Below are 16,078 nucleotides of genomic sequence, written 5' to 3'. Positions count from 1 at the left end.
AGCCACTAATTTACTGTGATTTTACCGTGAAATTACATTATATTACTGTAAAAATACAACAGAATGCAGCTACAGCATAGTAATCCTGTTATTTTACTGTTATTTACTGTTAATATGCTTTAGTATATTACTGTAAACAGTAGCCAGTTATTTACTGTCATTACCATGAAATTTGATACAGTGTATGTAAAGAACTGCAAGACAACCAATTTTCATTTTATTAGAAGTCATTTAATACTTTGAAACATGAAAACTATCAAGTCTATCACTGGGAGGACAAAAGCAAACACAAATGGGAGAAAATGCGAAATGAAACAAGAGTTCATGAAGGTCAAGAAAGAAAACAGATTCAAAATGATTCGTTTATGGCTTTTCATGCACAACCATAAATAGTGTGGCAGAATAGTGCTGCTACATCTGCAGGCTAAACCCCTGAGCTTAAAAAGAGAAATTAACAAACAAAGAAATGAAGAAAAAAACAATCAGAATAAGAAGAGTAAAAAGTTGGCAGTTTTCTAGAAATTAAGAGTCGAGTGAGAGAACGAGCCGGTTTCATGTGTCGGTGTGATGTTGCGCATTTCAGACATTTCAGCATTCAAGTACAGCTCAATATTTACAAAATGTAACAACGACGACAGCAAAAAGTCAAAATCATAACATAAGCCATAGATTTAATTTATCCACATCGATAGCGTCAATGATGATGGCGACGAGAACGTTGTTACTTATTCAGAAAAATTACGATTTTATCTGTCAAGCAAACCTCACAGTCGCAAAGAAATGATAAACATTAAAAACAAAAAAAAAAGAAAAAGAAAACAAGTAAAGACAAAGAACAAAGGAATACATGACAGTGCTGCTCTTCCTTCAGGTTTAAGTTCTCGTTTCTAGATTTTTAAAAAATCTAAATTTCAAAATTTCTAAATTTGAGTTATGACTAAATTTTAACTTGCGAATGTTTAAAGTCACAATAATCACAACTGAACACTTTATGGATCTCGAATCAGTTCAGAGTCATATGAGAAAGCTCTAGAGAATGACCCAAGGCAATTTCGCTGAGCTGTTTGATTTGGCTGAGAAATTTGCATTCCGAGCCGTCAACTCTTCCCTTTCCGGGTTTATTAAACAAGCAGTGTTCGGCACCGGTGTTAAGCCATTGAAGATGAACTGAAACAATTTTTTAAAAATGATCCCCACCCTTTTTTTTTTAGAAATGAAGAGGGTGAACTTGAATGTTCTCACAGAATCTCCCAGAATGCCTTGGAGTCTTTGCTGTGGGAAAGGCCACCCTGTCTAACCATCCATCCGTCCATCCATCCTTTCACTGGACGTACCCTTGTGGTTCATCTCGGTTCATGCGAGCTCAAAAATGTTGCATTTGTCCATTTTTTGAAAAGCAGCGTCAAAAATAAAACAAAAAACAAAGAAGATTCTAAAAACATACGACTCTTTTTTTAAATTGCCAAAGCAGAAGAATCGCCAGAGCATGAGATTACAGGTAGACAGTCTCAGGATCCATCTTGGAGCAGCATTCCCATTAGTGGTTCACCTAGTGGTCACCAAAGAACCTTCTGAAGACCTACATGCCTACCTGCAGCAGTCAGATCCACCTCAAATCTTGATCCAGTCGGTCCAGATCTTGTGAATAGGTTGAGTTGGATCAAGTGTAGCAGATCAGGGTTTGTAGAAAGGTAGATCTCCAACAAGAAGGTTGGTGACCATTGGTTTGAAGACCCGTCTTCCGCTCTGGCCAGGCTGTCAAGCCTGTAGGCTAATGCAATCTTTCCGTAGGCTGGACAGAGGTGTTCCTGCCAGTTTTCACAAGTCTGATTCACAGATTATCACAGCAATTACAGAAAATAACAAAGTTTATAAAATAAGACAGCAGTTCTTTTTCTTTCATTAGGCTAGCCATACTTTTACGTAATAACTCAATAACTTAACCTAAAATTTAATCTTCAGTATGATCTCAATACATATATCTACTATGAATTTGCATATCATCTCCATACATGAATCATAGTGGTAATATTTTTATGTATTTTGAAACCGAACGATTGTCCTCAAAACAGTAGGTACAAGGAATCGTTGTTCGCGTTAAGAAATGAAATAATCAAAGACACAAGTACAACCAGACAACACAGTCCTTCTGAAATTCCCTTCTCCTTCAAGCCCCACCTCCTCATCGTCGCCATCGTCGTCATCCTGCTACAACACCTGGAACTTCCAGGAATTCTGGTCCTTGTAGTCCAGGCAATCGGCTGCATTGAAGTTGAGCTTCCAGGCCGCCTGGTCCTTGTAGTCCAAACAGTCGACGGTGCCGAAGCCCAGGGAGGTGGCGTAGCCCTGGGAGGAGAGGGAGGCCGGAGACTGGCTGAGAGCTCCACCCATGGAGGAGGCGGTGATGGGGCTGAGAGCACCCCCGGTGGCAGACAGCTGTGTGTGCATGGGGGAAAGGTACGAGCCGCAGTCCAGGCCGGTGAAGTAGCTGGAGGAGCTGGCGTAGCCCTGGGTGTAGGCTGGAGCCTGGGTGTAGGTCATGGGATAGGCAGTGGAGCGCTGCATGCAGGGGGTGGTGGAGGCGGACAGGGGGTCCGGCAGGGGTGAGATGGAGGCCGGGCTCCAGATGGATACGGTGGCGCTGGCGCCGCTGGAGCTCGGCGTGATGGCAGTGCCTGGGGCGGGCGGAGCCGGGCTATAGGGACCGTTAGTGCTGGCACTGGGCTCGGACGGGGTCTCCCTGGCCGGAGACGCCTTCTTCTTGGGTGGGCGAGGTTTCGATTGGCCGGTGCTCTGCTGCTGCTGCAGGCGGCACTTGGCGCGACGGTTTTTGAACCACACCTGTGGGACGGACGAAGGAAAAGTTTTAGCCACACTGCAAAATTTCAATGTTCTGTTAACACCTACAGTGTTGAATTGACACCAGCAAGGTCTCATTGACCCATAGAACCCATAGAACCCATAGGCTGTCTGCAGGGCTATCTTCTTGGCTTCATAATTGAGGAAAGGTTTAGCGTATAGACATGGAACACATATCATAACTTCAAATGATTAACACTCTATCAAAAAAAATTTATTCAAAATTTAATTAAACTTAATTTAAGTTCATTTTTTGGGCGAAATTCATGAAGATATCAAAACAATATTAGCGGCCAAATGTCAAATGACGGCATAACAGAGTAGCCAACACTCTTAGCTGAAACCTATAGTACCAAAAAAATGTTCTAAGACTTGTAACCCTACCAACACCCTTTTGGAACGAAATAGAACCATTTTCAACAATGTTATTGAAAGAATCATATACAACAGAGTTTCTGCATTTAACCATGCAAACAACCATTTAGCCATTCAAATGGTTCTATGAGGGCACACAGTTTTATACATACCCCTTGCCATTCCTAAAGAACCCTTGAAGAATCAATTTGTAAGAGTGTTGGGTCTCCATGTGTAATTATCTCATGTAAATACTTATTTGTAATTGAATAAAACACAAACAAATTATGCAAAATTTGCTTACACTCTAGTAAAAGGGTTCTATGTAGTACGAAAAAGTGTCCTTTGGCTTATAACAATGGTGGAAACTTTTTTGGTGCTATATAGAACCCTCTTCAAAAAGGTTCTTCATCTGAAGGAACTTTAATGATACAAAGAGCCCTTAAAACCATGCAATGGGTTCTTTGAGTGTTCACGGTTCTATAGAACCAATTTCTTGACTAAAGAACCCTTGTAGAACCATCTCTTTTTAAGAGAGTAGGGCTCTAAGGATAGATTCTAAGTGCCCATATGTGGGTCCTCGATTCAATTCCTCACTCTAATAACATACATATTAGTTTCATTGTTGTTTCCTATAATGTATAATCATTAATGAGTAATAAATCTTATGACTATTAATTGAAAAATAAACTCGATATTTAAATGGTTTACATTGTTTATTTGTGTTCCAGAGAGAATTTGTAGGTATTTCATTAATACTGTATTTAAGTCCAGGTTCTGGGGTGTTAAAAAGAACCATAATGCACTGACTGGACAGTGGTGGTTAATCGATTTTGGAACGTTAGAACTGATTAGAATTGACCATCACTTTTACAAAGATGGTTCTTCAATTGTTATTTAATGAAGGGAATGTGTTCCAGCCTATATAGAACCATTGGCATGCTTAAAGACTTCCTTGCATGGTGAAGTGGTTCTTCAGATTGATGGAGAACATGTTCTAGATGGGTCTATGTAACACCCAAAAGGCTTCTATTTTGATGATGTCAGGCTTGTAGTAATAGCAGAGCCCTGTTTGGTGCTACACAGAACAATTTTCAAAAAGTTTCTACATAGAACCATATATAACACATTCTCCTTCAATCCAAAGAACTGTTTCTTCATGCAAAGAACCATTTAAGCACACCCTTTAAAAGATGGTTCTTCAAGAGTTCTATACTAAAGGCAGTGGTTCTATTTAGGACCATGTGTTCTATGTAGAACCATTATATGCATGAATGGCTCACTGCATAGTGAAATTGTTCTTCAGATTTGTGGAGAATGTGTATATGGTTGAGTATAGAACCTTTTTGAAAATGGTTCTATATAACACCAAAAATGGCTCTTTTATTGTTCTAAAGTTCCACGTATTCTTAAAGGATCTGTATAGAACCATATACAACAAAAAAGATGGTTCTTCAAGGATCTTAAGTGAAGACAATGGCTCTACTTAGAACCATGAGTTCAACATAGAACAATTTTATGCTTGGTTCTTCAGATTTATGGAGAGTGTGTGTAAGGTTCTGTATAGAACCTTTTTGAAAATGTCGAACTTGCAACAACAGCAGAACCCTTTTTGGTGCTGTATAGAATCATGTACAACACATTCTCCACAGATCTAAAGAACCATTTCACCATGCAAAGAAACATTCGAGTGCATTCTTTAAAAAGTCTGTACTTCAAGGGTTCTTTAGTAAAGGCGAAGGCTCTATTTACAAGCATGAGTTCTATCTAGAAACATTTCATGCTTAAACAGTGAAATGGTTCTTCAGATTCATGGAACATGTGTTGGATATGGTTCTGTATGTAACCTTTTTGAAAATGGTTCTGTATAGCACCAAAAAGGGTTCTTCTGTTGTTAGAAGCTCAGCGTTTTTTGAAAAGCAACCCTTTCTCCATCAGTCTGAAGAACCATTTAACCAAAGAACCATTTGAGCAAGTGTGTAGTGCTCATGGTTCTAAATAGTACCACTGGCTTAACTGAAGAACCCTTGATATTTTTAAGAGTATTTATATTTGAAACTGTCAGGCTGTTCTGTTTATGCGGCACTGCTGATTGAACAGCTTCATCAAAAATAATAATCAAGTAATTAATCGTGATTCGAGGTTTCACGACGCGCCGAATCGTCGGTTAATCGAACCGGTTCATACCGCACCAAACCCACCTGCACTCTGGACTCCGGCAGGTTGATTTTGAGCGCCACCTCCTCGCGCATGAAGATGTCTGGGTAGCGCGTTTTGGCGAACAGCGCCTCCAGGACGTCCAGCTGCGCGCGAGTGAAGGTGGTGCGCTCGCGCCGCTGCTTCCGGGGCGTGTCTGAAAGCAAAAACACGCCTTATATAACGGGGGCACTGAGGGGTGGGAGGGTGGATTACACAGACTGGAGAAGTAGAATGGGAAAAATGGGAAAATGTATATGTACATATATATATAAGACAAATAAAGAGGAGTGTAGATAAGGACTGGTGCAAAGTCCATTCCTGACCTCACTGCAGACCTGCCTTGGCTTATCTGATGCCCTGCACAGCGCGTGCAATGTCTGTATCAGGTCATTTGGGAAGCCCCTTGGATAAAAGCTGTTGTCAGTCAACAAAAGTGTTGCCCAACACGCTGAATAATCCCGGGATCAGTTATGAGCTCTAGATCACTGAAGGTCCAGCATCACCAACGAAGCCTCCAATGAAAAGTTCTCACTGGCCAAAAACGGGGTTGTCCTGTCTAGACCACATTTCCACCTCTTATTCGCTTCTTTTCAGGCTACAAACGGCATTTCTGGTTCCATTTAGACCAGCAGTGGAGACCTTTGTATGTGTAAGCGCAAGAAAGTCTGCTTTAAAGTGTTAATCTCGTCCTTAAAACGAAGCAAAACCAACACAAGCCGGCGCTATAATGGATCTCACCAACTGTACCAACCAACCAACCGACCAAGTGGGAATCCTTTCCTAAGGCACTTTTGGAAAACCCCGCATTTCATCCCCCTGTACTCCTGTTATCACCTTCCCAGCCACATATCCTGCACTTGTATCCATCATATGCAGCTTTAAATGCACCACTTTGTCCTCGCGTCTTGTATTTCCACCATGCGTAAAAGCGCACGGTCCTCCTGCGCCGAAACACCACTCTAACGGTTCAAACACTGAACAGGGGGGCTTCGAAAGGGTCTACACGGTAATATGAGGAGGAAAAGTTGGTAAAAAGACTTACTCTGGTATCCCACGGCGGAGTGGAGGAGGTCCATGCCCGGGCCAGAAAGCGTTAACCCGTTCACCGCGTAATGGGGCTGCTTAATGTAGGACATCATGCCTGCACTGCCTTTAAACGCTCTCTCTCTCTCTCTCTCTCTCTCTCTCTCTCTCTCTCTCTCTCTCTCTCTCTCTGGTGGGCTGAGTCTGCCCTCTGCCTCTCCTTCTCTCTCTTCTCCCTAGAGGTTCTTTCTTTCCTTTCTCTGCCCCTCTATCTCTTTTTCACTATGCGTTTTGCGTCTTGCTTTTCCAAAGACCCCTTTTTACGCGCGCTCCGAGGCTGTTAATTGGAGCTCTTCTTTCAAGAGCTCGTGACGCACGCTCACTGCTGAGCCCTATGGGTTGACTCTGGCGTTGAGGAAGCGCGTGCAGATGCACTCCGGGCACTTAGGAAACAGGTGCGCAAAGGCGCAAAGGGTTATAGAGCAGCACAAGTAGGCTGAGCCAGTGGGGGTCTCTCTAAACACTGGTATCTCTCTGGTCTCTATCTGAAAAGATGCAGTCTCTTTCTGGTCTCTGTTTGGACTCTATCTGCGCTCTTTCTGAACAGATACCGTCTCTGTCCTGTCTCTCTTTCTAGTCTGTCTGATCTCTCTTGCTTCTGATTCTGGACTCTCTTTGGTCTCTCTTGTCCTGTTGATTCTGCCTCTCTCTGATCTCTCCGACTCTGTCTGGTCCGATCTTTCTTGTTTGGTCTCTGACTGGTCTCTCTTTCTCTCTCTGGCCCAGTTCTTATTATTTGGGTCTCTTCCCAGTCTCTCTCAGTTCTGGTATCTCTGGCCGCTCTGGTCTGGTCTCTCTCTCGGGTCTGCCCTGCAGTGTAAAGACGCCGAGTGCTGGCGTGCTGGGACGGAGCTGAAGACTGAGAGGAGAAGAGGAAGAGGTTGGCTAATTAGAGACAAGTTCTTACGGAGTGGACACAAACCCCTCCCTCCGCTCCCTCTCTCCTCCTCTCCTCCCACTCTTCCTCCTCATCTCCTCCTCTCCTTCTTGCCCTCCCCCTCTCCCTCACACACTCTCACAGCGTCTTGGCCTGCTGGCCTCCAGGCATTCCGCTCATCATCCCGCTCGGGTCAGTCTGCCAGTCTGAAAAGTCAGCAGCCTGTTTGTCTGTGCTGTGTGATCTGGAGAGTGTGCTGAGGGACGGAGCGGCAGGACAGGGCAGGAGGGCCTGGCCGAGGTCTGGAGGGCCAGGCTGGACAGAAGCAGGTGCCAGTGTGAGGAGATGAAATGCTGAAAGCCAAACTTCTTTGCACGCTCGTTTAATTCCAAGAAGGAGAAAGAAAAAAAATCTCCCACATATTTGGATTAGACAGAAACCCATTTCATTACTGGAGCAGTAATTGGGCTGGAGGTGGGGGGTGGGAGGTGGCGGTGGGGGGTGGGGGTTGAGGGGGGATTAAGACCAACACAAAGGCAGCCTTGTCCTATTAAATCCCAACTTTATCCTCCACATGCTCCCCGAGCCCTCCGCCAAACCCCCCCCAAACATGCATTATTATTATTATTATTATTATTATTATTATTATTATTATTATTAATATTACTGCCGTTGTTATTATTATTATTGTAAATTGTTTTTATAACTTTCTTTACTCCTTCACCAAACCCCATAAAACTAGCATTAATAATAATCCCATTAATATAATATAATATAATATAATATAATATAATATAATATAATATAATATAATATAATATAATATAATACCATTTGGCAAATTGGAATTAATACAATTAAAATGACCAAATACGACTATTACTAGCATAATAATAACTAATAATAATAATAACAACAACAACAACAACAATAATAATAATAATAACAATAATAATAATAATAATAACTCGTTTTGTTAGTAGTATTACAGATTATTTTTATTATTTATTGATTATTATTTTTATAGCCTCTGCTGCTTTGGTTGTTGTTGATCGCTTCTTTTTACTACGATTTTATAAAAGAAATATAATAATAATAATAATAATAATAATAATAATAATGAGCGAATATGAATGTGCAGGTGAAGAGCGCGAGACTGCCCTGGGACTTTAAACATGACCCCAAACAAAACTGCGCTGATTTATTGATATCACTTTCCTGTTCGTGTCAAAGTGAAACGAATTTAAATATTTAAATATTTATCAAAGGCCCTAAAGCCTTGTGTGTGTGTGTGTGAGAGGAAGCGGCATAGAGCGCGCGCACCAGCGAGCTGAGCCGAGATGAAACATTTTTCGTTCTTTAAGGAAAGTTTAAAAACACTTTAAAGAAATTAAGTGAGAACGGATCTGTATTTATTGATTGATTTATTGGTTGATTGATTGATTGATTTAGCTTCTCCAGCTTCTTTAACACCCATCAGAAATTTCTCCAGATGACAATCAGAATATAAAGGCATCAGACTGAAATGGAGATCATATTTATTTACAGGTGTTTAACAGCAGCAGCGCGTTCACACCTGCATGTAATTCGGTTCCGCCGTTTGTTCTGTTCTCACCGTGCGGGTCGCTGTGATTTAGTCAGAGAGATTCGGATTCGGTTCGCAGTGATTCGCGTTTCGTTGGTTGTGGATCGTTCTGCAGGCACTAATACAGTTATATGGGATTATAAAGGCGCTAAAGAAGGTAAACTTAGACCATTTAATACCATCATATACTAAAAGGACAGAAGTAAACAAAACACGTCGCCATGGTAACCTTCACTTTGAACTGCTATGAATTTCTTTTTTTAATGTTATTATCCAGAGTCTACTCCCTGGACGTAAGGTTCTAGGAAAACTCTTTAATCGGTGTATGGAGGTTCTCTGAGCCTTTACATAGGTTCTTTACACTCACATGGTTCCTTCACTGAAAGAACCCTGAAACTGAAATTCGTTAAGGAACCAAAATAAATAAATAAATCCATAAAAAAACGAAGCTTTCGTTTCTTTAATATGTACCAAAACAGCGCGAGTATTAAAGTAATATCAAACTATTCTCATATAAAATATTTGAAATAACGACTTTTTATAAAAGTGTTTTTAGTATTTTTCAAAATGAATCACAATAGAACGGAGTCCTGCTTCCTTTGTGCTCTATTAATAGTAATAACCACGTTATCAAGCAGTTATTACTACAGTACCGACACACTTATTGCAATTAATAGCAATAGAACACAAGTTCTTTGGAACCCGCTTTTGGTTCCTGAAAGGAAAAAGCTTTGAGAAAGGTTTAAGGAACCCTAGAAAGGTTCTGTCTCGATTCTAAAGGTTCTTCCTGGAACATGTGGAGGAACATATGCAGCATATATTAATACTGCAAACAAGGTTCTCTAAAGAACCGCCCAGGAAACTCGTCTATGGGGCACCATTATTACATTACTAATAATGATTAATCTTAATAATGTTCATAATATTGTGAAAGCAATCTTAACGGTTTATTTACAGTGAGGCATTAAGTGTTATTATTAGCACCAGTGTTTCTGGAGTATTATTCTCACATGATTAGAGTAATATTAATCAGTAATAATAGCAGTGGTAATATTCTTACCGAACCATTATTAATACTTCCAGTATTATTCTTACAGATCAATAACACTAGTACTGTTTTTACTTAGCTGTACCTTGTTCATATTAATAGAACTAGTATTAAAACATTCATAGTGTTTTATCAATAATAATAATAATAGTATTAAAAGTAATAATAAATAAATAATAAAAGTTTTAAAGTATTACATTCTTAAAGTATTGTTATTATTGTTAATGATAGTAGTAATTACAGCATGTTTAAAGTATTTTCAGTAGTGATAACTGCAGTAATAAAGTGTGTTAGTGTTATTAATAGTACTGTTGGTAATAATGAGTTCTTGAAGAATTATTGTTATTATTATTATTATTATTATTACTACTAGTGATAATAACGTATTATTAGTAGGAGTACTAAAGGTTTTAAACTATTCGTTCTAGTAATGCAACGTTTCTTATAGTATTACAAGAGTAGTAATAAAGTGTTCTTAGAGTAACAATAAAGTATTAATAATAGTGGTAATAATTTGTTTTGTAGAGTACTAGGAATAGTAGTAGTAATAAAGTGCTTTTCAAGTATTAATAATAGTAGTAATAAAGTGTTTTTAGAGTATTAATAGAGGTAATAAAGTATTTATTAGAGTATTAATGACAGTAGTAATAAAGTGTTTCTGAGAGAAGTTGACTGGACCATGAGTACAATGTTTCGTTCCACCTCATGTGCCACATGTGATGTGAATGACAATAAAGCCCTATCTATCTTATCTTATCTAATAGTGGCAACAATAAAGCGTTTCTTAGTGTATTCATAACAGTAGTAATAAAGAATAGTAATAATAGTAGTAACAAAGTATTTCTTAGAGTAGTAATAGTAGGAGTAAAAATGTTTCTTAGAGTATTAATAACAGTAGTAATAAAATGTTACCTAGAGTAATAATAGTAACAGTAATAAAGTGTTTCTTGAAGTATTAATAACAGTAGAAATAAAGTGTTTCTTTGAGTATTAATAACTGCAGTAATAAAGTGTTGCTTAGAGTATTAATAGCAGCAGTAATAAAATGTTTCTTGGAGTATTCATTGTAACAGCAATAAAGTGTTTCTTAGAGTAGTAATAGTAGCAGTAATAAAATGCTTCTTAAAGTATTAATATTAGCAGCAATAAAATGTTTCTAAGAATAGTGATAATAATAGTAATAAAGTATTTCTTAGAGTAGTAATAGTAGCAGTAATAAAATGTTTCTTAGAGTATTAATTTTAGAAGCAATAAAGTGTTTCTTACAATAGTAATAATGATAGTAATAAAGTGCTTATTAGAGTAATAATAACAGTAATAATAAAATGTTTCTTATAGTATTAATATTAACAGTATTAAAGTGTTTCTGAGAATAATAATAACAGTAATAATTGTTTCTTTTTGTAATTGTAATTGTAAGTGTTTCTTAGAGTCTTAATAGTAGTAAGAAAGTGTGTTTTAGGATATTAATAGTAGTGGTAATAAAGTGTTTCTTAGAGTTGTAATAGTAGCAGGAATAAAATGTTTCCTAGAGTATTAATATTAGCAGTAATAAAATGTTTCGTAAAATAGTAATAATAGTAGTAACAAAGTATTTCTTAGAGTAGTAATAGTAGCAATAGTAAAATGTTTCTTAGTATAGTAATAATAGTAATAATGTGTTTCTTAGAGTAATAATAAAAGTAGTAATAAAGTGTTTCTTAGCTTAATAATAACAGTACAAATCAAGTGTTTCTTAGAGTCTCAATAGTAGTAAGAAAGTGTTTTAGGATATTAATAGTTGTAGTAATAAAATATTTCTTAGCATATTAATAATAACACTAATGAAGTGTTCTTAAAGTATAAATAAAAGTAGTAATAAAATGTTTCTTAGATAATTCATAGTAGCAGTAATAAAGTGTTATTAAAATGTTATTGATAGTATGAATAACGTTTTCTTAAAATATTATTAAAAATACTACTACCACCATGAAATGTTAACTCCTGAAAAGTGCAATATTTGTGTTTTAAAAAAATATCATTACTATTATTATTGTTGTTATTATTAGTAGTAGTAGTAGTAGTCGTAGTACTAGTGTTTATACTAGATTATAGTAGTTATATGTTAAAATGGTAGTAAAAATAGTAGTGCCATTACAGAATACATGAAGTATTATTATTTACAATAGTAGTAAATAATAACACTTCTATAATACATCTAATAAAGTATACTTCAGTTATTCTTAATATTACTCCTCATGTTTTAATTCGATACATTATTATATAACAATGTATTTATATAGTTTTTTAAATTAATAGAAGTAGTATTAAAGTATTCGTATTAGTAATATTAGCATTAAAACTCTCTTAAAGGTTTAGTATTACTAATTCTGACACTGATAATCTCTAGTCATTAATAATTCTACCATTATTAAAGCATCCTAAGAGTATTATTATTGATTCTAGCATTACAGCCTGATTAAAGTATTTTAAGTGCATTATTAGTAGTAATAAGTGGTCTTAAGGTATTATTGTTATCAATAGTGTCTGTAAGTCTATTATTAATACTAGCAGAGTATGATTATATATAAGACTAGCATTAAAGCAGCATTAAAGGTTTACAGTGAGCAGTTTTAACACTGTTGTGACTGTAATTCTTTCAAGAGCAATAGAAATAATTGTATTTCTGATGCTTTATTACTAATATTTCTACTATGAAAGCCTTTTTCTCTCTTTCTTCCTGCTCCTCTGCGTCCATTTGTGTCCATCTGTCTCTGTTTTCGCTGTGGGTTTTGCCTCTGCCTGGTATCTGAGGGGCAGCAGGACCCAGCGCAGATTTAAATTAAGGACAGGGCAGCCACATAAGAGGCTTACAGTATCTAATCTGAACAGAACTGACCCCCCCACCACCCCCACCCCCACCCACAGCCACTCAGGGCACAAAACACACACAAACACGCTCTGAATAAACTCGCCTGGTGACATTCAGGCCCATAACTGCTGTTACTGCTCAGAGGACCTGTTTCCCACCCTTTACACAGGGTGAAGGACGGTGCCATGTCCTGTACTGCATCTCCACACCTCTGTACTGGGACTGAGAGGGACTGAGAGGGACTGAGAGGGGCCTGTCGCGCCCGGACCCTCTGAACAATCAATACAAATAATCAACCATGATCAGAGCCCACACTGAGGGGCACTGTAATGACAGTGAACCTGAAAGCCAAAGACTATAACACCAATGACAGAGACTTAGGCTTAAAACACTGTTGTTATATTATTAGTATTAGAGTACTAATAATAACTATAGTCTGACAAGTATTAATAGTGTTAAAGTTCTACTAATATACTCTAATTATTAAATACTATTTTGGTAAATATTAATAATTCAAACATTAAAACATAGTACCCTTCTATTATTAGTCCTAGTATTGCAATATAGTACCCCTATTATCATTTCCCTAAATATCAGCAGTATTAGTGTTATAGTAGTATTATAGCATTGTCTTATAAATATAGTACCATATAAGTACCATTAACCTTGTCTTATATACTAGTTGTACTAGTATTAAAATGTAGTACTATTATTGCCATATTATTCTATATTAGTGGTTCTAGCATTAGAATTTATCGTTAGTTAATTCTCATATATTACGTATAATACCATTATTACCATGTTATAGATTATTAGCTGTACTTGTATTATTAGTAACATTCTCCTATGTTAGGAGAAGTAGTATTAAAATACAATTTTATTACTAATTGACTTCTGATTATGATTCTGGTATTAGTACTGTAGTATTAATACGTTAGTATTAGTATTAGCAAATAGTACTTAATAATACTGTAGCTATACTATAACTTACTCTTATATGTTAGTATTCATGTTGTTATTATTATTAATAGCATAATTTGTAATTTTTAAAAACCTTTGGCACAAATGTATCATATTGCAGACTGTACCTTTACTATGAAATCCTACATTACCCACGATGCACATTTCATCTTTCTACTATGTCAATTTTGGTAAACTTTTACAAATTGAATGGGATATTTACCATCTTCCCTTTGTTTCTATAGCAACGCACACACAAAATGTTATGCTTTTGGTGCTATGACTGAAGTAGAGAGAGAATGCGTGAATCAATAGAAGCTTAACTAACAGTTTAAGAATTTTAATTCATTATGTTTTTAATTTTATTCTATTTGGCCTGTTTATTATATTGGCCTGTCAGTTATTGTGAAATGGTCATAAGCTTAAACGCACACACATACACACACACACACACCAGCTCTCTATACACTCAGGCTATTTACACACTGACACTGACACAGCCACACACACACACACACACACACACACACAGTTCAGCCGATTTATCATAATGTGCTTTATCTGAAAAGTAAGTATCTTACCTCGGGATAAAGAGAGGAAAAAGCGGTTTGGGTTCAGATTGACAGCGGAGGACAGGATAGACAGAGCGAGGCTGAGAGCGAGAGGGAAGGAGAGGGAAAGAGAAGGAAAAAGAGGAATGTGAAACAATTTCGGAGATGTCGGTGGACTTTTGAGGGCCATAGACGTCCCGGGACAAGGCGAGGGGGGTATTGGTGGTGGTGGTGGAGGATACTTTGTCCCTTTGGAGTGATTTGGAAACGGCTCTGGTGAACCCAGGCCTGGTCTGGATGGACGGATAGAGGGATGGATACAGAATGGACAGCTGAGGTGGACAGTGGAGCTGTCCAGAATGGAGGTATGTGGAAAAAATGGACGGTGCAGACGCAGTGCAGGAGTGGTAGTGGGGATGGGGGGGGGGGGGGTGGTGGGGTGGGGGGGGGGTCAGTGGAAGGGGCTGGGCTTGTGGCTGTGGCCTGATTCTGTGTGTGTGTATGTGTGTGTGTGTGTGTGTGTGTGTATGTGTGTATGTGAGTGTGTTTCTGCAATGGTCCTACAATTTACATTTAGCTTGACTCTCATCTGGAACATTTTTTTAAGGACATCTACCCTTAAAAATGCTGGTCCTTCAAAGGTTCTTTGGTAAAATCTGTGTGAATATAGAACTGTAATAAGTTAAAGAACAATTTAAACTCCTTAAAAAGGTTCTTCCCATGGTTGGAACGCACACTGTAATTGTTTCTTTAAAGAACACTTTAAAAATGGCTCTATATGTCAACAAAAGGGTTCCAATGATGCTTCAAGTTCTTTGACCTGTAACAGAACCCTGTTTGGTGCTCTGTATATGCATGGTACTCTATAGATTCTAGGTTCTTGAAACTGTGAATTATTGAGGGTCTGTGAATTATTTTTAGTTTATTTATCATAAACTGTTCAGTAACTAGAATGAATTATTGAGTAACTACTATGAATTTTTAAGCATCAGAATAACTCAGTATCTACTGTGAATTATTCAGTATCTACTATGAATTATTCAGTATCTACCATGACTTATACAGTATATACTATGAATTATTCAGTATCTACCGTGACTTATTCAGTATATACTATGAATTATTCAGGCTCTACTATGAATTATTCAGTATCTACTATGAAATATTCAGTATCTACTATGAATTATTCTGTATCTACTGTGAATTATTCAGTATCTACTATGAATTATTTCGTATCTACCATGACTAATTCAGTATCTACTATGAAATATTCAGTATCTACTATGAATTATTTCGTATCTACCATGACTAATTCAGTATCTACTATGAATTATCCCGTATCTACCATGACTTATTCAGGATCTACTATGAATTATTCAGGATCTACTATGAATTATTCAGGATCTACTATGAATTATTCAGTATCTACTATGAATTATTTCGTATCTACCATGACTAATTCAGTATCTACTATGAATTATCCCGTATCTACCATGACTTATTCAGGATCTACTATGAATTATTCAGGATCTACTATGAATTATTCAGGATCTACTATGAATTATTCAGTATCTACTATGAATTATTCAGGATCTACTATGAATTATTCAGTATCTACTATGAATTGTTCAGTATCTACTGTGACTTGTTCAGTATCTACCATGAATCATTTAGTAACTACTACAAATGTTTCACTATCTGAATTATTCAG

At 37.4% G+C, this 16,078-nt stretch overlaps 1 protein-coding gene across 1 annotated transcript; it reads right to left on the bottom strand.

The window, feature by feature from the left end:
• Positions 1-219: 219 nt before the first annotated feature.
• On the bottom strand, positions 220-6,638 carry otx5 (orthodenticle homolog 5). The gene is made up of 3 exons (XM_017723403.1): positions 6,455-6,638; positions 5,415-5,566; positions 220-2,841 (listed from the first exon to the last, which is right to left on the bottom strand). Exons 1-3 carry the CDS (start codon positions 6,549-6,551, stop codon positions 2,209-2,211), a joined length of 882 nt encoding a protein of 293 aa, XP_017578892.1. The 5' UTR covers positions 6,552-6,638; the 3' UTR covers positions 220-2,208.
• Positions 6,639-16,078: the final 9,440 nt, after the last annotated feature.

Source organism: Pygocentrus nattereri, chromosome 17 (assembly GCF_015220715.1).
Source record: "Pygocentrus nattereri isolate fPygNat1 chromosome 17, fPygNat1.pri, whole genome shotgun sequence".
In the NCBI taxonomy this organism is placed as follows: Eukaryota; Metazoa; Chordata; class Actinopteri; order Characiformes; family Serrasalmidae; genus Pygocentrus; species Pygocentrus nattereri.
Note: the sequence above shows the minus strand (reverse complement) of the source record. Positions and strands in the feature narration are given on the sequence as shown.

Bases quoted from the DNA above. Each gene is read 5' to 3' on its own strand.
- otx5 (XM_017723403.1), bottom strand. From the start codon at position 6,551: ATGATGTCCTACATTAAGCAGCCCCATTACGCGGTGAACGGGTTAACG. The intron at 5,567-6,454 runs GTAAGTCTTTTT...TTTTGCTTTCAG, and splicing joins CTCCGCCGTGGGATACCAGA to ACACGCCCCGGAAGCAGCGG. The intron at 2,842-5,414 runs GTGGGTTTGGTG...TCCGTCCCACAG, and splicing joins TGCCGGAGTCCAGAGTGCAG to GTGTGGTTCAAAAACCGTCG.